Consider the following 25,293-nt stretch of genomic DNA (forward strand, 5'->3'; position numbering starts at 1 on the left):
TGCTCAGGACAGTCTCTGATCTTCCTCCCTCATCTGGGATGCAGAGAAGCAGGAGGCAGAACAGCTGAGCCTGAGACCCCATCATCTCCCTGTGCCTGAGCTCTGGCTCCCCAGCAGCTCCCTCCCAGCTGCCTCTTTATAGCTGCCCTCCTCAGCTGGCCTCATTTCCTCAGCAGGAGCCATGCAAACCAGGAGGGTGTGGTGGGGGGCAGTTTGGTGCCTGGTGGCAGGAGTTGTTTCTGCTTAAAGGGCAGGTTTCACTGATGCTGCTCTCTTTGTAGATCAGAGTTTTGATCTAAGTTAGGAACAGCAGCCTCTTTCCAGAACCCTGTGATGGACTATCCCAGGACAGAGTGTGATTAGAATCTGTTACCCTAAAAACCATGATCCCCAGAATACCACATTCCCAGCACCCCACTCATTTCCTGTCATTCCATGCTGATGTAGTCAGGACAGAAATTTGGTGGAGTTCCATGTCTAGTCCTCTCTTTCCTTCCTGTGGAGGCTTTGGTGCAGCAGGGATTTTTGAACAGGTAGAAAAACTTAGTAACGTGGTTCTATTTTGTCAGGTAATAAACTTTATAAAATAACACTTGACACATTGGACAATAATTTAAATCTTGCAATAGTCAGAACCTTCTTTTTCCTCATTAACCAGGCAACCCTCTAGAATCAAAACTCAGAACCAAGAAGATTCAATCTGGTATTCAATCACTCACTTATCCCATGACTTCTTGGGCCACTGAGAATTCATCCAGCATTTGCTGATCTATCCATTCATGCTTCTCTTTATCCTCCTCACAAAGTCACATAGACAGTGCTATGATTGTCCAGTGACTGGGCAGAGATGCCGAGGTATTAAATTCAGTGCAATAGAATGGAAACTCTCAGGGGAAGATAAATTATATTTAGATTTTGTGTCTGTTTCTCCCATGAAAGGAAAAATATAAAGATCTAAATGTTGGGTGCCATGTTTGATTCTCCATCTACTTCCCTCAATCATGAGTAAATGAACTATTGCTGATGCTCCAAATAAACCTGGAGATAATCAGGAAAATTTCTCTTTGATCTGGATAATTTAGTCTTTCAAAGTGATGTAGGAACTCAGCATGACACCTAACCACTGTTGGATAGTCAATCACAAGTTCCTCTTATAAGCATTTCAGCCTCCAAGACTCAGAAGAGACAGAATCTGAGAAGTTACTGGAAATATATTGCACCCCTCAGACTCTGGAGGCGGCTGATTGGGCAGGGGAAAGACTGTTGGATCTGGAATTAAGAAGCCCTGTGTGACTCTGGGCAAGTCATTTAACTCCCCATTTGCCTCAGTTTTGTGAAGTATAAATTGGGCAAAATAATAGCACTCTGCCTCCGTTGTTGTGAGGATCAAATTAGATGATATTTATTAAAAACCTTTAGAGTACTTAGTAGACATACAAATATTTACTGATTTCCCTTCATCTTATAGATGGGAAAGTCACTTATCAAAAAGCAGCTCTGAGGGAAAATTGGAAAACAGTGTAGCAAAAATTAGGTTTAGATCAGTATCTCATACTCTATACCAAGATAAGTTCAAAATGGGTATATAATTAAAACAAAGAGTGAGAAAATTAGTCAATTAGAAGAACAAGGAATGCTATACCTGTCATATCTATGGGAAGGAAAGAATTTAAGATCAAGCAAGGGAAGAGAACATTACAAGATGCAAAATGAGTAATTTTAATTATATTAAATTAAAAAGGTTTTGTGCAAACATAACCAATGTGACCAAAATTAGAAGGGATAAAGCAAACAGGGAAAAAATTTGATGACAAAATTCTCTGACAAAATTCTAATTCCACAGACATACAAGGAACTAAGTAAAATGTATAAGAAATCAAATCATTTCCCAATTGACAAATGGTCAAGGGATATGAATAGGCCATTTTCAGATGAAGAAATCAAAACGATCAATAATCATATGAAAAAATTTTCTAAATCTCTCCAGATTAGAGAAAAGCAAATCAAAACATCTCTGAGGTACCACATCATACCTGGTAGATTAGTCAATATGATATTAATGGAAAATAATAAATTTTGGAAGGGATGTGGCAAAATCCAGACACTAATACACTGTTGGTAGAATTGTGAATTCATCCAAACATTCTGGAAGACAATCTGGAATTATGCCCAAAGGCCTTTAAAAGACTGCCTGCCGGGGGCAGCTGGGTAGCTCAGTGGATTGAGAACCAGGCCTAGAGACAGGCGGTCCTAGGTTCAAATCTGCCCTCAGCCACTTCCTAGCTGTGTGACCCTGGGCAAGTCACTTGACCCCCATTGCCTAGCCCTTACCACTCTTCTGCCTTGGAGCCAATACACAGTATTGACTCCAAGACGGAAGGTAAGGGTTTAAAAAAAAAAAGACTGCCTGCCCTTTGGTACAGCAATACCACTACTGAATTTATACCTCAAAGAGATAATATGGGAAAAATATGTACACAAAATATTCTTAGCAGCTTTCTTTGTTGTGGCAAAAAATTGGAAAAATGGGGGTCTCTGTCCCCCATCATTTGGGGAATAGCTGAACAAATTGTGGTATATGATGCTGATGGAATAGTATTGTGCAGTAAGGAATGATGAACTGCTTGATTTCTTTTATTTTTTTCAAACACTTACCTTCCATCTTGGAGTCAATACTGTGTATTGGCTCCAAGGCAGAAGAGTGGTAAGGGCTAAGCAATGGGGATCAAGTGACTCGCCCAGGGTCACACAGCTGGGAAGTGTCTGAGCTAGATTTGAACCCAGGACCTCCCATCTCTAGGCCTGGCTCTCAATCCACTGAGCTACCCAGCTGCCCTGAGCTGCTTGATTTCTATATGAACTGGACGGACCTCCATGAATCAATGCAGAGTGAAATGAAAAGAACTAAGAGATCATTGTATCCAGAAAGGGAAACATTGTGGAACGATTCAATGTAATGGACTTTGCTATTAGTAGCAGTGCAATAATGCAGGACAATCCTGAGGGATTTATGAGAAAGAACGCTATTCATATGCAGAGAAAGAACTGTTGGGGTAGAAATCCAGAAGAAAACATATGATTTATCTCTTATATGTATGGATATATGATTAGGGGTTTTGGCTCTAAAAGATGACACTATTCCAAATGTGAATAATAGGGAAATCGGTTTTGAGTGATAATACATGTATAAGCCATTGGATTTTCTTGTCAACTTTGGGAGGAGAAGGGAGACAACAGGACTATGTAACCATGGAAAAATGTTAAAAATCAAATAAAAGCAATAAAATGAAAAATAAAAAGTACCTTTAACTCGTCCTTCAATCCCAGAAATGTACAGTGTCAGAGACTTTGCCTCCTGACTTGCCAGGATCCATAAGGATTATTAGACCTGGAGGCAATGCCCTGCTCTGGTGCCCCTCTATGGGATCAGTGGTGGAGGGTTCCAGCTCTTCTCAGCAGTTGTCACCAATTACTGAGCCCATCCTGGGTCCTTGTCCCTATCTTTCTCAGTCCCAGCATCCACACAGATCTCCTCTGCTCCCAGCAAAGGAACACAATTTGTGTCTACAAACATTTAATCCATCATCCCTGAACCTTGTCTTGCTGGAGTCCTCTGGTTGTTCTCAGGCTCCATCTTGTGATGCCTTTCTCCTTTCCCACACAGCCATATCTCTAGCCACTGACCCATCTGGGATGCAGACACATCAACATGACCCCTCCTTTACTAGACCATAATAATGGGGATTCTTCATTTCTAGGCAACTTTCCTTTTCTGGGCAGAACTGCCATGCAAGAGGCCTCTCAGGTGCTCTTGGAACCTTCCTCACTTGTACTTTCATCTCCCCTCAGCTCACTAAGCTCGTCCTGGCATTCCCACTGGTGTTCTTTCTCCCTGCTGTCTAGGAAGTGTCTCTTTGCTCCACTTTGTGATTTTTAAATTTCCTCCATCTTGCTTGGTGTAGCACCCAAGAATGTGCACACCCACACTACACGGGCATGTGCTATTTAATGACAAATCAGAAATAACTAACTGCCCCCCTGCACTGTCCTAAGCTAAGCTTGAGTCACCATTGGCACGTGTGAGGTGCAGGAAAGGTCTCCAACTGCTGTAGTTAAAAGTTTTTATGTTAATATGTAGTTATTAAAGATTAAGAAATAAAGAATATGTGAATAAGAAAGTACGTGGCTAGGAGAGCGGAAAGGCCCATTCAATGTCGCTCACTACATCTTGGGAGACGTATGTCCCTAGAAGTGGAAGCCAAGAGAGAGAGAGACTGATGTAGGCGGAGTTAGTTTAAATAATAATTTCTGTTCTCAGCCCAGGTGGGAATTCAGGTGAGGTTACAAAGCATTCTGAGAAGTGGTCAAGGACTTCTGGGAATTGAAGTCCGGGGTTCAAATCTCCATTTTTGCAACTTGGTGTGTGCTTTCAAAGAAAAATCATGCCTAAGTCCATGGGATTGTGTCTAATTTCATCATTTTCACCACTGAAGAGCATGAGAGAGGACTGATGAAGAGAAGCTCTAATAGCCAAAGTGGAGCTCTGGTATGGTCAGGACCCCAAACCTCTGAGCCTGTGGAGCGTCCCTTGCCGGGAGGGCTTCTGATGGGCAACATTATTGCCCAAGTGTAGAACTTTCCCTTTACCATATATCACATTCTGGATTGTGAACCTTTTGCCCCTAGGTGCTTTGGAAAGGGTCTTGTGGCTTCTCTTTGGGTTGGAATTCATACCTTGAAGTTCCCAAATAACCTCCATAGAATCAACCAGGAAGAAAAACGAGTTTTCCTTAGAGTACCGAGGTCTAACGAAAACGTGACTTAAAAAAGTAATTTATTTAAGAATATTTTTCCATGTTTCCATGATACATTTTCTTTCCTTCCCCTCTTCCCTTCCCACTTCCAGAGATGACAATCAATTCCACTGGGTTTTGCATGTATTTCCATATTATCAGTGTTTGCAATAGAGTGATCATTTAGAGCCAAACCCCCAAGACTATCCCCATTGAATCATGTGAACAATCATCTTTATCTTCTGTGTTTCTGCTCCCACAGTTCTTTCTCTGGATGTGGAGAGCGTTCTTTCTCATTAGTCCCTTGGGATTGTCCTGGATCATTGAGTTGCTGCTAGCAGAAAAGTCTGTTACATTTGATCATCCCACAGTATTTCAGTGACTTCATGAGATGTCCTGGTTCTGCTGATCTCACACTCCATCAGAAGTTCTCTGTTAATCTGAAAACTTCCTTTGCAGAGAGGCTCATTTATGTGGTGATCGAATCATGACTACTTGAACCTTTAAATAACATTGTTCTTCCAAATCCCCTGCTGCCCTACTCTGACATTCCCATTTGGTTCTCTGTCCCTTGTCATCTAGGTAGTGTCTGGGTGTGTGGCATAAAGGCAGTATCTTTTTGCTTTCAAGACGACAATTCAATTACCTATGAATTATAAAGCATAATAAATTCCTTATTTTAATTTTTTAATGTTTGTTTTTCACTTGTGTTTCTCTAATCAAGACTATTTTAGATCATTTATTCTTTTCATTCTTTTTCTGCTGTAGTGTGTTTCAGTTTTCACAACAGTTTTTAGTAAGTCCTTATCTCAAAAGCTGGCATCATTGGGTTGCTAAAGGCCATTTGCTCCTCATTTATTCTATTGATCAAAGCTTCTGTATCTTAGAGAGTATCAGACTGCTTTGACGTTGACTACTTTTCTGCTGATATTTATGGAAATACTTTTTTGGGGGGCAACTAAGTGACTCAGTGGATTTGAGAGCCAAGCCTAGAGATGAGAGGTGCTGTATTCAAATCTGAACTCAAAAGGCTTTAGAGACTTCCTAGCTGCATGGCCCTGAGGAAGTCACTTATCCTCTTTGCCTAGCCCTTTGTGTATTTCCTCCTTGGAAACAATATACTATGATGATTCTAAGGCAGAAGGAAAGAGTTTAAAGGAAAAGAAAAGAAAAATTTTTCCTCATGTTTAGGTTTAGATAATATACAAAGTACAGTTCTGTGTATTTGGAGACAGAAGATCTCTAACAAGAGGGTGGGGAGGGGCAGTTTGAGGCTGGGTGGCAGGAGTGGGAGGAGGGACAGGGTTCACCTCAAAGGAAGTTTTCAGATTAACAGAGAACTTCTGATGGAGTGTGAGATCAGCAGAACCAGGACATTTCATGAAGTCACTGAAATACTGTGGGATGATCAAATGTAACAGACTTTTCTACTAGCAGCAATGCAATGAGGTACCCTCTTTGGAGACCAGATCTTTGGTCTGAGTTAGGGAACGCTCCTTCTGGAACCAGTGAATATCCTCTACAAAGGAAACTTTGAACCACATAGATACCAACTTGGCAATCAATCACCCATTTATCCAATGCCTTCTTTGGGCCCCTTCTGGAGAATTTGCGGCTGTATCACAGACCCTCCATTCATGCTTCTTTTTACCCTCCTCACAAAGTCACACAGACAGTGCTATGATTGTCCAATGACTGGGCAGAGATACCACGGTATTAAATTCAGTGCAACAGAAAGGAAAGTCTGGGGTGTGCGTGGAGGTTAATTATATTTAGGTTTTATCTCGGTTTCTCCCTTAAAAGGAAAATATTAAAGTCTGAACATTCTGTGCCATTTTTAATTCTCCACTTACTTCCCACAATCATGAGTAAAAGAACTTTCACTGATGCTCCAAAGAGGCCCTGAAACAATCTGGAAAATTTCTCATCGATCCAGATAATTTTGTTTCTCCAAGTGATGGAGGAACCCAGCATGTGAAGCTCCATTTCTGTGGGATAGTCAATCACAAGTTCCCCTTACAAGATCTTCAGCTACACTCATCACTTGGTCTCTTGGTTTCCTGATCATTAAAATGGGGATAATAATAGCACCTATTTGTAGGAAAGCATGAGAGCCACCAGAATACAGAAAAGAGAGGCCTGCAGAAGATGAATTGATGAAAGAATAGCACCCCTGAATCAAATAATACAGTTCCAGTAAGAAATACAGCCAGTAACACAGTGTAACAAAAGGAAAAATGCATTGGAAAGAGTAGCAGCCACAGTAAATCTATATATTTTTATACATAGCCTCTGCCTGTCACACGGTAAGGAAACAGAAACAATGTTTTTATAAATGGATACAAAATTTTCTATATTCTCTCTCAAAGACATTATTACAACAAGCAATCAATAAATCTTCTAGTGAAAAGCAAAACAAGATTTAGCAAACTTGGAATCATTATTCTTGTGCATAATGCTCACACCCATGCACGTAAAACACTTGTACACCTTATTTGCAAGCACGAAGATGTACAAATGCAAAAGCTTATCCCCATGCACGAAGAACACACATGTAATCTTACGTGCAGACATGAAGAAAGAGTGATAAATTCTGACATTCACCAAGATTCCATCTTACTTCCATGCTAAAGTAACTTTTCACTCTTGCACACATATGCAAAAATCTCACGTGCATTCAGGTTCACGGTTTGTTCATGTGTTCCCGGTTCCTGACTGATTTTAGCAGTGGATCCTGATTGGAAGAACACGTCTTCAATCAAGACTGGACGGTGGTGACTGGCATGTGGACCAGACGAAGGACCAGAGAGGAAGATTCTCTACAAGCAACATGAATGGACATGGAAGGACTTTGGAACTTTGAAATTTTGGAACTTTTGACCATGAGGACATATATGTAAGAAGGCGTCATACATGTGAACATCACATATATACGCATGCACATCCTACATAGCATAGGAAGGTATCTCATGGATTGGATAAGTATACAACATGCATATTTGCATATCAAAAGACACTGATAAAAATTTCTGCGGGAAATTCAAACAGATAAAAATATTTCTTATCTGCATGAGTTTGCACGGAAATTTAGACTGATGTACATATCTAAATCTATACTGAGTATATCCTATGGACACATGTACTTACTAATTAACTACCTTGCTAACTATATTAGAGTGATTTATTAATAGTCTAACCACTAACAATAGCCTAGTGGATTTGTTTAAGGCTTAAGTAAGTAGAGTCACAGAAGTTCTGAAGTATAGAAGTTAGATTGCATCATAATTGTAAGTTAGCATTCGTTAGTGATAGGAAATTTTACTTAGTGAATATACAGACTTTAGGAAATAGGACATTTGCATATTCTTAATGTTAGTGGAATTGTTGAGATGTTGTTAATTAACTTGTTGTGATGTAAAGAACTATGTTCATGTGAATTCCCTTACGTAAACCATTTTCCTATAACCCATTCTTAGCTTAGCATCTGGGTAGATAGAATAGCTAGGATGAGTTAAGATTTTTTTTATTTGGGGGGGGGTGTAAGAGAATATTTAGGATAGCACAGGGTTAAAAAACAGATAGAGCTATTATAAAGGTAAGTATCATTGAAAATTGCAAGTTGCATTTTTTTATGGAATAAAAGGGGGGATTGTGGAAAAGACATGGAGAGAGAAAGGACTTGCAAGCCAGGTCATACAAGGAACAAGGCTGGGATCCTGTCTGTCAATCAAGGAGAAGGTTCCAAATGGAATGTTCCCAGGAGGAGGAGGAGGCAGTTGAAGCTGGCCAGGGGAGAGGATTCTCTCTCTCTCTCTCTGGGAGGGTGACTGACCAAGAAAGGAGACTTTGGCTCTCTGGAGGTTTTTCTGGCCAAGGGAGGCAAGTCTGGCTGTAGGGGGAAGAAGCTGAACTGATCTTGTTAGCTTTTGTCCCAGGCTGAAGGACCCTTGAGGGGGGCTTCTAAAATTAGGCTGAGACTTTGGTGGTTTTGTGGAGAAGAAAAGAAGATTTTAACTGCTGTCCTCCATCTCTCCGACTGTCCTAGAATCACAGCTGTGACTGGACTGAGTTCCCAAATTCCTCCTATCCCTTATTAAAGAGTAGCGAAACCCTCATCCCTCTTTCCTCAGTTCTCTATCCTGTTGTTTCCCAATAAACCCCTTACCTGAGAAAGAAAACAAGAGTATCTTCATAGTCCACTCAGGAGGGAAGGGCAAAGCCCTAAGCTTCAAGAAGAAACTGGGAGGGAGAGGCTAGAAGAAGAGAAGGAGGTGAGGGAGTGTGTGGGATCTGGGAGTGAAGGGAGGAGGAGGTAAGGAAATAGACTGATCTATCAGCCATCAATAGAGATTATAGGCAGACTCCAGAGCATTCCCCTGTGGCAGCGTCCCTCTATCTCAAGCAGCATCTCTCCTCTCTCCCCATTGTAAAGAGGCAGCCCTCAAGTGTCCCTCTACCAGCATCTCTCTCTAGAAAGCCAGAGTCTCTAGTTAGAGCAACAAGAAATAGTCACACAGATCATCCTTTCTATTACACCAGTTATTGTAAGGATCAAATGAGACCCTGTTTATGAAGGACTTGGGACGGTGCCTGGGACAATAGTAGGCATTTAACAAATTCTAATCATTAGATTTGCTGCCATTCTTACAAAGCTGTGAGATTATTTAATGTCAGCTTGGTAGAGGCTGTCTGGGGACAAGAATGGCTTAAGCCAGTTTTCTACCTGTGGGGCTTCTCCATCCACTAGATTTTGTCATTGACTGCCCCGTTCTTGGGTGACGTAATCAGATCAAAAGAGGAATCTTGGTGCTGCCCCACCATCTGTCTCAGGCCTGCAGACCTCTTGAGGCAACCAAGAGAAGCTGCCTCTGTCCCATCAGTGAGGAAAGAAGTAAATGAGCTAATAATGGCTCCTGGAGCAGGGCCTGGGCAGCTTTTTGTTCAGAGCTGGAGCACTGTGAGAGGCCACCTGTCTACCTGCATGCAGTAATAGTCTGCGATGTCCTCGGGTTCCACACCACTGATGGTCAAAGAGAAATCTGAACCTGACAGGGACCCCAGAGTGCAGGGTGGAAGCATAGCTAACAAGGACTCCAGGAGCCTGACCTCCGGGCTGTTGGAACCAGAATATATGGTTGTTAATGCTCTGACTGGGTGACCGTCTCTCCTGGATACACAGCCAGGGAAGACGGAGACTGGGTCAGCCCAATGACCCCTCTGGAACCTGCAATCAGCAACACAAAAATACCAGTTACAGATCATTAGATGCACGATAATAGAAGGGCAGGTCACTGTCATAAAGTTTTGAATTAAATTGTCCATCTCCAAGAGGGACAACATTATGTCTCTGTCCCTCACATTCAAACATTTTAATTCTCTCTGAAGGGACAAGAGGCAAATAATTGCTCAGAGCAGTCTCTGATCTTCCTCCCTCACCTGGGATGCAGAGAAGCAGGAGGCAGAACAGCTGAGCCTGAGACCCCATCATCTCCCTGTGCCTGAGCTCTGGCTCCCCAGCAGCTCCCTCCCAGCTGCCCCTTTATAGCTGCCCTCCTCAGCTGGCCTCATTTCCTCAGCAGGAGCCCTGCAAAAGAAGATGGAGGGAGTTTGGGGCTGAGTGGCTGGAGTGGGAGGAGAGACAGCTTTCCACTCAAAAGGCAGATTTCACTGATGCTGCCCTCTCTGGAGATCAGATCTTTGGCCTCAGTTAGGGACAGCAGCCTCCTTGTGGAAGTCTGAGATGGACTATCCTAGGATACTTGGAATCTTCCCTTTCCTTAGGAGCTTGGCAACCCTCTAGTCTAGAACCTCAGAACCAAGAAGATCTCATCCTGGCATTCAGTCACTCATTTATCCAGTGGCTTCTTTGGTCCTTTCTGGAGAGTTCATCCAGCATTTGCCCCTGTACCTCCAGCCTACTATACATGCTTCTCTTTCCCTTCCACAATAGGTCTATTAGACAAGGCTGGGGCCATCCAGTCACAGTGGGGAGTTTTTAAATTTGGGGGAACAGAAAGGAAAATCTCAGGGGTCAGAGATTTAATAATATTGAAGTTTTGTCTCTGTTTCTCTTCTTTCTCCTTTGAAAGGAAAGTATAAGCTGAGCTTTGGATGCCTTTGGAGACTCCACTTACTCCTCTGAGTCTTGGGTAAAGGAGGCATTCCTGACTCCAAAGAGACCCTGATATGCTCAGGAAAATGTCTCCTTGATCCAGATTATTCAGTCTATCCAAGTGATTTAGGAACCCAATAACTGAAGCCCACTTTCTGTGTAAGAATCAATAATAGGTTCCCCTTACAAACATTCAGGTACTGAGACATGAATGGAAGCAGAATTCACACCTCATGCTCTGGAGGCAGCTGATGAGGCAGTGGAAAGCAAAGAAAATCTAAAAGCTATTTTAACTTAAGAAAGTATCCTGGCCAGTCCCTTAACCTTATTGTCTGTCACTTCCCACACTTCTTCCTAGAACCTATACTTGTATCGGTCTGAAGACAGAAGGTAAGGGCTTTGTCAAATATTATTTGATTCATTTATTCATCAAAAGGGAACGGGGGGTGGGGTGGGGAAGGGGGGAGTGAAAACACTGAGGAAGGGCAGCAGCTTGGCTACAGGGGTGGAGGGGATATGATTGAGGAGAGACTCTAAATGAGCACCTTAATGCAAATACCAACAACATGGAAAAGAGTACGGCCTGAGGACACATGTGATACCAGAGGAATCACACAGTGCCATTGGGAGGAGTCGGGGAGGAGAAAAAGAGAGTGATCTTTGTTTCTAATGAAGTGTTTGAAAATGACCAAATAAAATAGTGTTTAAAGGGAAGAAGGAAAAAAAGGGGGAACTTTAGGGAGTCAAATTTTGGATGGATCTCCATACACTAAGGGAAGCTCAGTTTTCTTCCTGGTTGGTTCTACAAAGATGATCTAGGAACTTTAAGGTATGAATAAAATATGAATTCCTATCCAAGAGAGAAGCCAAATGATCCTTTCCTCCAAAGCACCGGGGGGCCAAACATTCACAATCCAGAATGTTAGATATATTTAAAGAAAATATCCCAACCTGGGCCATAATGTTACCCATCAGTCAGCAGCCCTCCCTCCAGAGGCCCCTTCACAAGCTCAGAGATTTGGGGTCCTGACCATGCCAGGGCTCCACTTGGGCAATAAGAGCTTCTCTTTATCAGTTGTCCTCTCTCATGCTCCTCCATGATTCAGTGGGCCACGTCTGGCTATGCTTAGAAGCTCTTCATTAGTGGTCCTGTCTCTCTCCCTAGTAGTTGTCCTCAGCACCCAGCAAATGAGAGTCATTTCACCCAGATTGACTCTAGCTCCTGGCTTCAATAGTTCTATCCTCCTCAGCCTTTTCCCTTTTGCTCCACAATCAGATCTCTTATCCAACTGCCATAGCTGGAGGAATAGAGGACACTTTACAGATCTAAAATGTATCAGCAGACTCAAGTATTTCTATTGTTTTCAAACTTTCCCATGTCAATGAAGCCCCAGTGGAAATGGCTAGTGGTGGAGGAGATAGATCCCTGGACCTAGAATCAGGAAGGCCATTAAAATCCAGCCTCAGATATTTACTAGCTGTACAACCCTGGACAAGTCACTTATCCCTTGTCTGCTTCAGCTTCCTCATCTCAAAACTGGGATTAAAAATTAGCCCGTGCCAGCCAAGTTGATGATTGTGAGGATGAATAGGGTTAATATTTGTAAAGCACTTGGTGAACTATAAAGCACTACCTAAATGCGTCTATTATGGTTATTTCCAAATGGGAACACTATACATAGAAGAATAACTGTAATTAAGGAAGATTTTACTCATTTTGATTTCTTATTTTATTTTCTATGATTCTTCTTCATATTTACTTATGAATATATCTCTTTCCATCTTCAAATCAGAAAGACCTCCTTCGTAACAAAGATTTTAAAAAGAAAGGAGAAAACTTCAATGTTCACACTTATAAGATCATATATAATATAATTTAAGACAATTAAAACTTTTTTTTCCCCAGACAGCAGAAATTTGAGACTTCATGATAGATCTATTTAGTTTTGTGCTGGTCAAGTGCTGAATATACAGCACAAAAAGAAAAAGGTGGGGAGAAAAAAAGGAAGTCACAGGACACAACTTCAAGGTTAATCTTCATTATTAATGCTTCCTTTAATTTTTCCTCAGTAAGTATTTAAGCAGTTTTTCAATATCTTTGGATCATAGCACTAGATAGATCATGGCTTGGTCGTGCCCAGGGGCCATGTCCATTGACTCTCTCAACACCAAGGAGTATTTCCATTGGCCTTTCCCCTTAGGAAAGGATGATGCTTCCTCAGGAATGCCAGCACATTGGACCACCCTTTATGTTAGCCTGTGCCTTAGGGATAGTTTGATCAGGAATGCAGTTTTTCCAGGTCTGTTCCTTTGAATGTATTGAACGACTGCTCTGCATCTACTTATCTGCTCACTGTTTCAATTTGTTCTCAATCTTTTTTGTTCTACCTTTCCCAGTTCAAAGAGTCTCCTTAGCAGAGAAAAGAGGAGCAAGAGAAATAATGGCTATTTTTGCCTTTTTCTGTTGGCTGTTACCTTGATGCAGCCCTTTGAGCAGTAGCACTCTCTTTTCTCTAATGATCTACTTTTCCCCTGGATGAATAAAACGAGACAAATAGCTCCTCCCATTCCTTTCCTTTCCTTTAGTATTCATAAGAAACCTGAAAACAGTGTGAGCTTTAGTGTCTTGACAGTCCTAGAGCATCATGGTACTTTTTAGTATTAATCTTTGATGTCTATCATTGTTTCCATATATATTTAAATCTGAAGTGAGTTGATGAATTTCCTGTGGATCTACCTCTCCATGGCTTTCTGAAGTGTGAAAAGTGGAGCATACAAAGATGGCAGAAAGAATGGAGAAATTTGGCATTGGATGCATTTCATTCCTCAAATGGTTAAGAAGGAAAAAACAGATGGACACAAAGGAAGCTGGTTTAGGAATGCTTCTAACTCAGCAGGAAAATAAGAAGTGATAAGGAGAGGGGTGGTTAGGAGCAGGTTTATACATATTGGGGCCAAATGTACTGATTTCAAAAGAGTGCCTAAAGGGAATGAAGAGAGAAAATGGAGGAAAAAAATTAAATTCAACACTCATAGGCTACCTTAGATTGACCTTAAGACAACTGTGGAATAGTTAGAACAACTGTGATATATGAATATAACATTATTACATGGTAAGAAATGACATAAGATTATTAAAGGAATTCTGGTCATTATGAACTGATGCAGATAAAAATCAGGAGAACATCCCCTTCATGGAGAGCAATGATTTATTTATTTATTTTTAAGTTAATGGATTTAGTCAATTTAGAACATTATTCCTTGGTTACAAGAATGATATTCTTTCCCTCCCTCCCCTCCCCTGAACCTTCCCACAGCATATGCGCAATTTCATTGGGTATTACAGATGTCCTTGATCAAAACCTATTTACATGTTGTTGGTGTTGTCATTAGGATGTTCATTTACAGTCTACATCCCCAGCATATCCCCTCAACCCATGTATTTAAGCCGTTGTTTTTCTTCTGTGTTTCTACTCCCACAGTTTTTCCAATGAATGTGGATAGTGGTTTTTCTTGTAGATTGTGCCAAGTTGTTAAGATCACTGCATTGCCACTAATGGAGTAGTCCATTACATTCGATTGTACCACAGTGTATCAGTCTCTGTGTACAATAGTCTCCTAGTTCTGCTCTTTTCTCTCTGCATCACTTACTGGAGATTGTTCCTGGAGATATGTTGATTAGTGATATTTCCTCATTATCTAAAGTCCCTTTTAACAGAATATAATTACCTTCCCTATCCCTTTTAATCAGGTCTATTTTTGCTTTGACTTTATCAGATATCATGATTGCAACTCCTGTCTTCTTTCTATCAGTTGAGGCCCAGAAGGTCTTACTCCATCCTTTAATTCTGACCTTGTGGTTGTCTACCCGCCTCATGTGTGTTTCTTGAAGACAACATATGGTAGGGTTTTGGATTCTAATCCATTCTGCTATTCATCTACATTTTATGGGTGAGTTCATCCCATTCACGTTCAAAATTATGATTGTCACTTGTGTATTCCCTGGCATTTTGATATCCTCCCCTAATTCTGACCTTTTTTCTTTAGCTATAACCTTTTAAGCCAGTGATTTACTTTGAATAAGTCCCCCTAGTCCCCTCCCTTGATACGTTTCCCTTTCTAGCCCCTCTCTTTTGTTCCCTCCCCCTCCCCCCTCTCCTTCCCTCCTTTGTTTCTGTTCCCTCCCTGCCCCCTGGCCCCCTTGGTTTTCCCTTCTCCTTACCCCTGTTGGGTAAGATAGAATTCTAGATCCCAATGGATCTGGATGTTCTTCCCTCTCAGAGTTGATTTCCCCGAGAGTAAGGTTTAAGTAAAAACTCTCTTCCTCTCCTTCTTATAGGAGTTTTCTTCCCCTCCCCTTCCTATATGTATCTTTGTGTGAGAAAGATTATTCTATTTAGCCCCCCCCCATTTCTTGGAGTATATCTTAGTACCATCAATGATTCCCCCCCTCCCTTTTCCTTTCTATTCCCCCCTTTCTCCATATCATCTTGATGCCCCAAATATTCCCTATGGGTGATTTTTCTTACTACTCTGATGATGCATATCATTTTTGAGAGTTACACATTACATTTTCCCCACATCTTAATATATATAAATTGATATAAATATAGTCCTTATAGAAGAGAGTTAGAATAAAAGAAAAAGATAACATTTTCTCCTTTTCCCTTTCCTTCATATTTACCTTTTCAGATATTCCATGCTCTTTGTTTTTTGATATTGAACTTTCCACAGAGCTTTGGTCTTTTCTGTGCAAAAACTTGGAAATCTTCTATTTTGTTGAATGCCCAAACTTTCCCCTGGAAGTATATAGTCAGTTTTGATGGATAGCTGATTCTTGGTTGAAGACCCAGCTCTCTTGCCTTTCTGAAAATCATGTTCCATGCCTTACGATCATTCAGAGTGGAAATTGCAAGGTCTTGTGTGACCCTGATTGGCATTCCCTTATATCTAAATTGTCTTGTAAGATTTTTTCTTTTGTTTGATAGCTTTGGAATTTGGCAATTACATTCCTGGGAGTTGTCTTTTGGGGATTTAGTGTAGAGGGTGTTCTGTGAAGTCTTTCAATGCCTTTATTGCCCCCTTGTTCTAGAATCTCTGAGCAGTTTTCTTTGATGATATCTTGTATTATAATGTCGAGATTATTATTTATTTCTGGCTTTTCTGGTAGGCCAATTGTTCTCAGATTGTCTCTCCTTCCTCTATTTTCCAAGTCTGTCACCTTGTCAGTGAGATATTTTATGTTCTCTTCTAATTTTTTGGTCTTTTGGCTTTGCTTTATTAATTCTTGCTCTTTTGCAAGATCATTGTCTTCCAGTTGCCTGATTCTGACCTTTAAAGCCTGGTTTTCCTTTTCAATTTTGTCACCCTGTTTCTGTAGTTGCATTTTTTTTGTGCTTCAGATAGCTGAGTTCCTTTTTCATTGTCTCCCATTTTTCCTCCCAGGCTTCCATCTTTTTGATAATTTCTGATTTAAATTCTTCAAGAGTTTGTGGAGAATTTCCATTTCCATTGGACGGTTTTGGAGCATTTACTTGTGTTTCCTCTTGTATTTTGTATTTTTGCTCCATAAAATGTGTCTAAAGTCACTCCCTTCTTCTTGCTTTTCTTGGTGTTTGGAGGCTTTTGCACTTCTGTATTGTTTGCCATCTCTATCTGAGTGAGGAGGACTGGCTCTTCGTGTATCTGTCTGATGATTGGAGACTTCAGCCCCAGGCAAATTTTCCATTCTCCACAGCTCCTCTGTCTTCCCGGGGAGGTCCAGGGTCTGCCCCCCTGCCTGCCGGCATTTCAGGTGTTACTGCTCTTAGTTCCATCCAGTTGCTTCTCTGCTGCCTTACTTCCATGCTCTGGGCCTGGCACAGCACTGTCCACACAGTATCTCAGTGCCTTTGCCGACCCTGAGGTTTCTGTTCTTTCAGAAGACCCTGCTCTCTAAGGGGAGAGGGGTCATGGCCTCCCTGGGTTCTGAGGGCTCCTGATGGGATTAGATTCAGCTGGTTTGGGCCAAATGGGCCCCAAAGCAAAAACAAGCAAACAAACAAACAAAAAACCCACCTCCTCTGCCATCTGTGTTGAATGCCCTGAGACTGGCCTAGGTTATTTTCAAGGAATGCCCTTCAGAGCAACCCCTTTGCCAGCCCTGAGGTTTCTGTTCTTTCAGAAGCTCTGAGGACTCCTGAAGGGATTGGGTTCAGCTGGTGCCCTAAAGCTGGAACATCCCTTGAGACTTAGATGGAAGGACCCAGTCAGGGGGCTACAGGCTTCCCCCTCTCTCTCTGTTTCCTTGCCGTCTATGTTGGTCGCCCCAGAGACTGGCTCAGGTTGCTTTCAAGGTGAGTCCTTCAGAATAGCCAGCCCTGAGGCCCTTTTACAGGCCCTGAGGTTCCCATTGCTGCTGCGGGCTCAGCACTCTGGGTTGGGGGGGATGGGTCCTGGGACTTTCCTTCTGCCTACCCCTTAGATCTGAGTGATCTAGGGTTCTGGCTTTTGGGGGGCCTTACCTTTTGATCTAGGTCTAGGAGGAGGGTTCCCTGGGTCTGTCCTGTTGTTCAGTTTGAATTTTGGTGCCCTAGGAGCATTCCGTTTGTGATCAGTAAGGAAGGGTTTTCCGAGGTCTGAACTTTTGCTGCGTCTAAGCCGCCATCTTGACTGGAAGTCTCCTGAGGATTTTTAATTTGTTTACTTTCTAGTTTTTTAATTTCCATGCCCAATTCATTGATCTCTCCCCTCCCTAATTTGTTATTATATGAACTCAAGGATATAAATTTCCCCCTGAGCACTGCTTTGGCTGCATCCCATAGGTTTTCAAAGGATGTCTCATCATTTTCATTTTCTTCAATGAAATTATTAATTGTTTATATGATTTGTTCTTTAACTAATCCATTTTGGAGAATTGTATTGTTTAGTTTCCAGTTAATTTTTGATTTGCCTCTCCGTGTACCCTTATTAATTATTATTTTCATTGCATTGTGATCTGAGAAGGTTGCATTTATTGTTTCTGCTCAATTGCACTTATTTGCATTGTTTTTATGCCTTAATACATGGTCAGTTTTTGTGAATGTACCATGTGCTGCTGAAAAGATGGTGTTTTCCTTTTTGTCCCTATTTATTTTTCTCCACATATCTACTAACTCTAATTTTTCTAAGATTTCATTCACTTCTCTTACCGCTTATTTATTTTTGGTTTGATTTATCTAGTTCTGATAGAAGAAGGTTCAGATCTCCCACTAGTATAGTTTCTCTATCTATTTCATCTTTGAGCTCCACTAGTTTCTCCTTTAAAAATTTGAATGCTATGCCATTTGGTGAATACATGGTGAGTACTGATATTTCCTTATTTTCTATACTGCCTTTTTTCAGGATATAATTACCATCCCTATCCCTTTTAATCAGATCTATTTTTACTTTGGCTTTGTCAGATATCATGATTGTGACTCCTGTCTTCTTTTTATTAGTTGATGTCTAATAGATATGACTCCAAGCTCTTACTTTGACCCTATGCATATCTACCTTCCTCATGTGTGTTTCTTGTAGACAGCATATGGTAGGGTTTTGGGTTCTAATCCACTCTGCCATTTGCTTGCATTTTATGGGTGAGATCATTCTATTCACATTCAGAGTTATGACTACCAGCTGTGTATTTCCCAGCATTTTGATTTCTACTGCTAGTCCTGCCTTTTCTTCTTTCACTATTTCATTCCACACCAATGTTTTGTTTTTTAATCACTGGCCCTAATTCTCACCCTAATTTTACTTCCCTTTCTACCCCCCCCCTCCTTTTTTATTCCCTCCCTTATTTTCTTTACAATCCTTTAAACTACCCCTGTGATAATTAAAATGTTTGGGAGCAAGGGAAATATATATATATATATATATATATATACATATATATATATATATATAAATTATGACCACTGAAATATGTTTTCTACTGTGTCTTGGTTTTATATAAATATAAGATGGTCGCCAGGGAATATATTCCCAATTTATGAATATGCCCAAGCCAACTGGGTTTTATAGAGAAATTTAATTTATAATACACTGATATATCAATAGAAAAAGAGAGAAAGGAAGAAAGGAATAAGAATGAATAAATCAGTCAGTTGGTTTTATCACTCACCCAAGATCTCTCTAGGTAAGGCTTCTCATGCCAACCTCAGGCTCCACCTTCAAGAGAGCCTCCTTTCAAGAAATGTTTCCAGAGAATTCTCCTCCTTCAGAGCCAGCCTTGTCTCCTGGTCCTCCCACAGATCAACCTCCTCAGTCCTCCTTCAGAGCCACCTCGCTCAGAGCAAAACCTCCTCCTCTCTCCTCAGACCCCGCTATCGTTAAGGAAACCATTTAAGTCCCCTCCCCTCAGTTCTCACATCTACCAATCACTGTCAATGTCTCCCCTGTGCCAATGGTGGCGCTAGCTTAACCCAGGACCTCCCAGAGGTCTGTTTCCTTTGCACATGTCTGTTGTAGGTCATATTCTTAAATAATTAAATCTTGATCTATGCTACAGCCCTTCCTAAATCCTGTTAGACTGAGTAGGGTGGAGATTGTATTTTCCAAGACCTGGTTCTGTCATTCCAAGTATCTCTATTGTATCAATTCTAAAATCAACCATGACTCAAAGAACTTCCTGTTCTATGCTTAAGCATAGGTCAAAGCCCTTTCCATTGTTTAGCAAAAGGTTTCTGTCCTAAAGTAGTCTTAAGTAGGGAGGAGAAGGACCCTCCCATGCCAAGGGTTTTCACATTCCAATAGAGCTCTTACTATCAGTAGGAATTTTTTTCCAAGTATGAAATTTCCCAATGGTGAAATTTCCAACATTCATAAGTCTAAGAAATTTTAAGGTTTACACCCCCCAACTTCTCCCTCCCTTGTACTGCTTCCCTCCCCACCAGTCCTTTTGTTATCCTTCCACTTCCCTATAGGGTGAAAATCAATTCTCTGCATAATGTATTGGATTGTTCTTCCCTCTTTGGGTCAATTTCATTGCACATATGAGTTGAGTATTTACTATCTCCAACCTCTTTATCCTTCCTGTATATTGATGTTCTTCCCCCTCCCGCCATGTTCTTTTTTGTGACTTATAAATTTGCCCCCTTCAGTTTCTTTTACCATTTCTTTTAGTATTAACCTCATTTTTAGCTCTGGTTATATATTTATATATACACATATATGCACACATATATATGTATTTATGCATACATATATCTATATACATATTTGTGTTGTCATTTCAAACTATGCAGTTTGTCTATGTTCCCTCTAAGTGTACTTCTTCTTGCTGCCTGGGTGGTAATAACAATTTTTAAGAGTTACCAATGACCTCTTTTCTTAAAGGGATACATATCATTTTAACTTATTGGTTGTAGACCTAGTTACCTTGCTTTCTGTAATATCATATTCCATGCCTTTCAGTTCTTCAGTGTAGATGCAGCCAGATCCTGTGTTATCCTCACTGTTGTTCCATGGTATCTGAATGACTTTTTCTTAATGGCTTATAATATTTTTCCCTTGGTCTGAGAGTTCTTGAATTTGGCTATAACATTCCTGAGTGTTGTCAGTTGGGGATTAAGTATAGGAGGTGTTCTGTGGATTCTTTCAGCCTCTACTTTTCCCTCTTGTTCCAGAATATCAGGGAAGTTTTCTTGGATAATTTCCTGTAATATGATGTCCAGGTTTTTCTTTTTGTCATGGTCTTCTGGTAGACCAATGATTCTTAAGTTGTTTCTCATGGAAAAATTTTCTAAATCATCTGTTTTGTGAATGAATTGCTTCATATTTTCCTCAATTTTTACATTCATTAAATTTTGTTTTATAGTGTCCTGCTGTCTTGTGAAGTCACTTGATTCTAGTTGTTGTATTCTGGTTCTTAAAGACTGAATTTCATCCCTGGCTTTTTAGTCATCCTTCTCCTTCTGGTCTGATTTTCTTTGGAGGTCATCTTTCATCCTCTTTACCTCATCTTTCATCTCCTTTGGCTCTTCTTTCATCTTCTTTGCCTCATTTTCCAGCTGGTTTATTTTGGCTTTCAAGACACTATTTTCTCCTTTTAGTTCAAGTGCCTCTGTTTCCAGATAACTTATCTTAGTTTTTAAGTTCTTTTCCCAATTGTCTTCAGTCTCTCTTAATTGTGTTTTGAATTACATTTTGATTTCTTCCAAAGCCTGTGTCCAATTCGCTGGAATTTCTGTTTTATTTCTTGGTGTTCCTTCACCCTTTTCTGTTCCTTTTGCTTTTTGTTCAGTGTCTATATAGAAGCTCTTGATTGTAATTTCTTTTTATTGTTCTGTTGTTTCCTCATATTTGCCACTTCTTTTCTCCCTGTATTTGCCTGCACTCTTGCTCCTCTCATTATGTTTTGGATATGTGGTTTTGGGCTTTTCTGTCAGTCTTCCCTCTTGGAGTTTTGTCAGGAAGTCTCTCAGTGCCCTCTGTTGTGGAGGGGTGTTGGAGCTTGAGCTTCCCTGCCCTCTGAAGACTATTGATGGGAATAAATCCTGCTGGGTTGGGCTGGATGTGTCCTGAGGCCAAAAACTTCTGGAAGGGGGGAGCAATGTGGAGGGTCTCCACTGCTGCAATTAGGCTCCCTGCTCTGCGCTCCTTCTCTAACTTTTTTCCTACCACCTGTGTTCAATGGTCTGAGCCTGGCACAGCTTTGCCCACAAGGTGTACCCTCCAGACAAGAGCCTTTGCCCGCCCAGAGGTTCCAGCTGCCCCTGGAGGATTAGTGCTCTAGGTGTGTGTGTGGGGGGGGGGGTCCTGGGATCTTTCTTCTCCCTTCCCCTTCAACCCAAGTGTTCTCAAATTCTGGCTTTTGGTGGGGGGGGGGCATACCTTTTGAATTGAGTCCAGACAGAGGGTTCCTTGGCTCTGTCTTGTTGTTAGGTTTGATTTTCTATCCCCTTGGAGCATTTAGTTTGTAATTGGTAAGAAAGGGTTTTCAGAAGTCTGAAATTTTGTTGCCTCTATGCCACCATCTTGACACCTCCTCAACATAAATGATTAAAAAAAATAATTTTGAAAGATTATGAATTCTGTCCATTCAATACAACATGTCTCCAGAGGATCCCTGAAAAGAAGTGATGGGCACCACATTTAGAGCCATGAATTTCAGGGCATAGCCAAGGAATGGATTCATTTTGTTGGACTATATTGGCTACAGGGCTCATTCCCCCTACCCCCATCTTTCTTTCTCTCAGTTTTACTTGGTGGCTGAGGGGGAGAAGAGCAGTAAGGAAGGTTATCCATTTTTAAAGAAGAGGGCAATTAGAACATTTTCTTCAATGCAACCAAAAGAACAGAAGGAATTTTAGAAGAGAGTAAAGACAACCAGGACAGTGAAGTCAATGAAGAGTATGATTTCTTGTAGCCTTTATTTTCAACAAACTGTATGGAATAGACATTTACGGTTTTATGTGAAATACATTTTTTTGTGTTTTAGGGCTGATATGGAAATATTCTCTTTCAGTTGAAGTATAGAATTTTAATTCAAATAATTGGCTTGTTTACATAGAGACAAGGAGGTTCCATTACTTTGAACACGTCCTATGTGAAACAGGCTTCATATACCAAAAGACTTTCACGTGATATTGGAATCACGAACACTTTTGCTTTAAATCATATTTCACATCCAAATTCCCTATACTCATCCTGACGTTCCCATTTGGTTCTTTTTCCCCTCTCATTTAGGTATTATCACTGTTTGGGGTAGAAAGGGGGTATCATTTTTTTTTTACAAAAAGAGTTTAGCACTCCCCATCAATTTCACAACATATCTATTTGCTTATTTTAGTTTTTTAAATGTTTGTCTTTCCTTTCTATATTAATTTATACACATAACCAAGCCTATTCTACTCAATAAAATTCCTCTTTAAATAAAAAAGTCAATAAAAAAGAGGTGAGTGATTTGGTTTTATTTTTTCAAAATGGAAGTAATTTCATTCATAGATTCTACATTTTGACTCTTTATTTAGATTTTAGAAATTTTATAGATTTTATTTTTCTATTAATTTACAGACACACCTCCACATGCTTTTCTACTTAGATAAGCATATTAAATAATAAAATACAAAAATCAGGAGGGCTAAACTTCAAATAAACCATCCAGTATGTTAACACAACATAACATAAGGAAAGTAGGAAAATTCAGTTTCTCAAGCCCTCTCCCAGGCCAAGCTTGGGTATTTTAGTGATGAAGCATTCAGATTTATTATAAAGTTTATATTTTCATTCATATTATTGCAATCCTATATGACTTGTTTTCCCTTTGATACTTAGAGAAGTCACTGGAGAGCCATATGGCAGGGAAGAACAAATGGATACAAAGATCAAAAAGTGGCAAAATAAAAGTGTATCATCCAGTGTGTCAGCTGAAAACTTGGCAGGAGGCCAGAGAATGGGACAGCGGTTGGATGGTCCATGTGCTCCACTGAGTCCTGGTGCTGTCCAGAAAAGTGAGGAAGGGCTCCATCACTTTGGGTAGAGCCTTTGCAGTGAGCTTAGAGAAGGGCCTGATTAAAGGGGCAACCTGGGATGGAGAGGCAGGACTGAGTTATCATCTCCTTCCCTGGAAGGACCAGACTCCAGTGAGGGTTTGACTTCAGTGCTTTCTTGGTATGTTGCATCAGTGAAACCCAAAATAAACACAAACCAAATGAATTCTCAGAGGAGCCAAACTCCAAGAAGTTTATTTCTGTGCTTTGTGTCTCTCAATTCTCTCTGCCAGGAGGTGGGGAACACATCATGATGGGCCCAAAGTTGTTCCAGTCTTGTCCTGCTTAGAACATTTCTGGAATGATCCTCTCCTGTCTGGGTGCCCCATTTTAGAGTGAATTTAGAGGATCTGGTGTCCGGCCACATGGAGGGAGCCAGGATAGGGAAGGACCAGACTGGGGTAAGAGAAAGGAAGCCTGTTTGAAGTTAGCTGGGATGCTTAGCCTGGAGAAGGACCAATATAGGAAAACGTGATGATGACCTTCAAGCACTCAAAGGGCTGTCAAAAAGCGAAAGTGTGACTTAGCCATCCACAAAAATGTGGCCAGTGAGGGGAACCCAGAGGGGGGCAAACTTTCCACTTGAAGAGAGAGCAGACTCCCAGCCAATGGGAATGGGGTGAAGAGCAACTGATAGCCTGTGGCTGGAGGGGAATGTTAACAGCACTCATGATGGCAGCTGGCTTTTCTGTAGGGCTTCCCAGGGGCCAGGCTGGCTGCTGAGCCATTTACAACTTGGATCTGCCTTTATGCTCCAAACAACCCCAGGAGGTGGGTGCTATCATGACACCCATTTTTCAGATGAGAAACTTGTGATGAGGGTTAAGTGACTCACCCACATGACCAATGTACAAAGTGTCTCAGGCTGCATTTGAAGTCAGGTCTATTTGACTCCTTGTCTGGCTCTAACAATTGCACCTCCCAACTCACTAAGAAGCTTCCCCTCCCCCCATGCCCACTGTAAGTCTCCATGCAATGGGTCTAAGAATATGTACTGAGGTTTTGGAAAGGAGAGTCTTTGTCAGGTGTAAGACAAACCCACCTTTGGGGTGACACCTAATGTTTGAGGAGGCGCCACTCCATGATTGTTGGTGGGGAAGAGACCAGGCTCAGCACCCATCCCAGGCCCAGGAGCCTCCTGGGAGACCCAGAAACCTCCCTCTGAGGCAGCCCAGACAAGCTGCCCCAGCTGTGGGGGAAGGAGGAGCCCCTGGGACAGTGGGGGCTCCCTCAGCAGCTGCCTGGGCAGGTTTTTGTTCAGAGCTGAACCACTGTGAGAGGATAGCTATTCTTCTGCAGGCAGTAATAGTGTCCGACGTCCTCTGGTTCCACACCGCTGATGGTAAGAGAGAAATCTGTCCCAGAGCCACTGCCACTGAACCGGGCAGGGACCCCAGAGTGTAGGTTGGAGGCCCAGTAAATGAGGAGCCTGGGAGACTTGCCTGGGGGATGTTGGTACCAGTCTAAGGCATTACCAATGCTCTGACTGGCCCTGCAGGACAGGGTGACCCTCTCTCCTAGAGACACAGCCAGGGAGGATGGATTCTGGGTCACCTCAACGGCCCCTCTGGAACCTGCAAGCAGACGGACAAAGGAAAAGTTACAAACATTCATGTCTCCAAAATACCAGGACTAATCACTGATGTAATGTGGTGAGGGAGATCCTCAGTTGCCAACCCAGACTGCCTCCTGACCATGAGGGCACAGATGGCCCCTCCATCCCTCACAATCACCCACAACCCAATTCTCCCCAGAGGGACAGGAGACAAGCAGGGCTTCCCAGGACTCCTCTAACAATTGCTCTGGGCAGTCTCTGATCTTCCTTCCTCACCTGGGACCCAGAGAAGCAGGAGGCAGAACAGCTGAGCCTGAGACCCCATCATCTCCCTGTGCCTGA

The 25,293-nt window shown here is 41.5% G+C and overlaps 1 gene segment (V, D, J or C); it reads right to left on the reverse strand.

The window, feature by feature from the left end:
* Positions 1-24,569: 24,569 nt before the first annotated feature.
* LOC103102379 (immunoglobulin kappa variable 1D-13-like) lies at positions 24,570-25,293 on the reverse strand. The segment is given in 2 exon segments: positions 24,570-24,970; positions 25,228-25,293. Coding segments are annotated over 2 exon segments (369 nt in total).

This window comes from Monodelphis domestica, chromosome 1 (assembly GCF_027887165.1).
Source record: "Monodelphis domestica isolate mMonDom1 chromosome 1, mMonDom1.pri, whole genome shotgun sequence".
NCBI classification, from domain to species: domain Eukaryota; kingdom Metazoa; phylum Chordata; class Mammalia; order Didelphimorphia; family Didelphidae; genus Monodelphis; species Monodelphis domestica.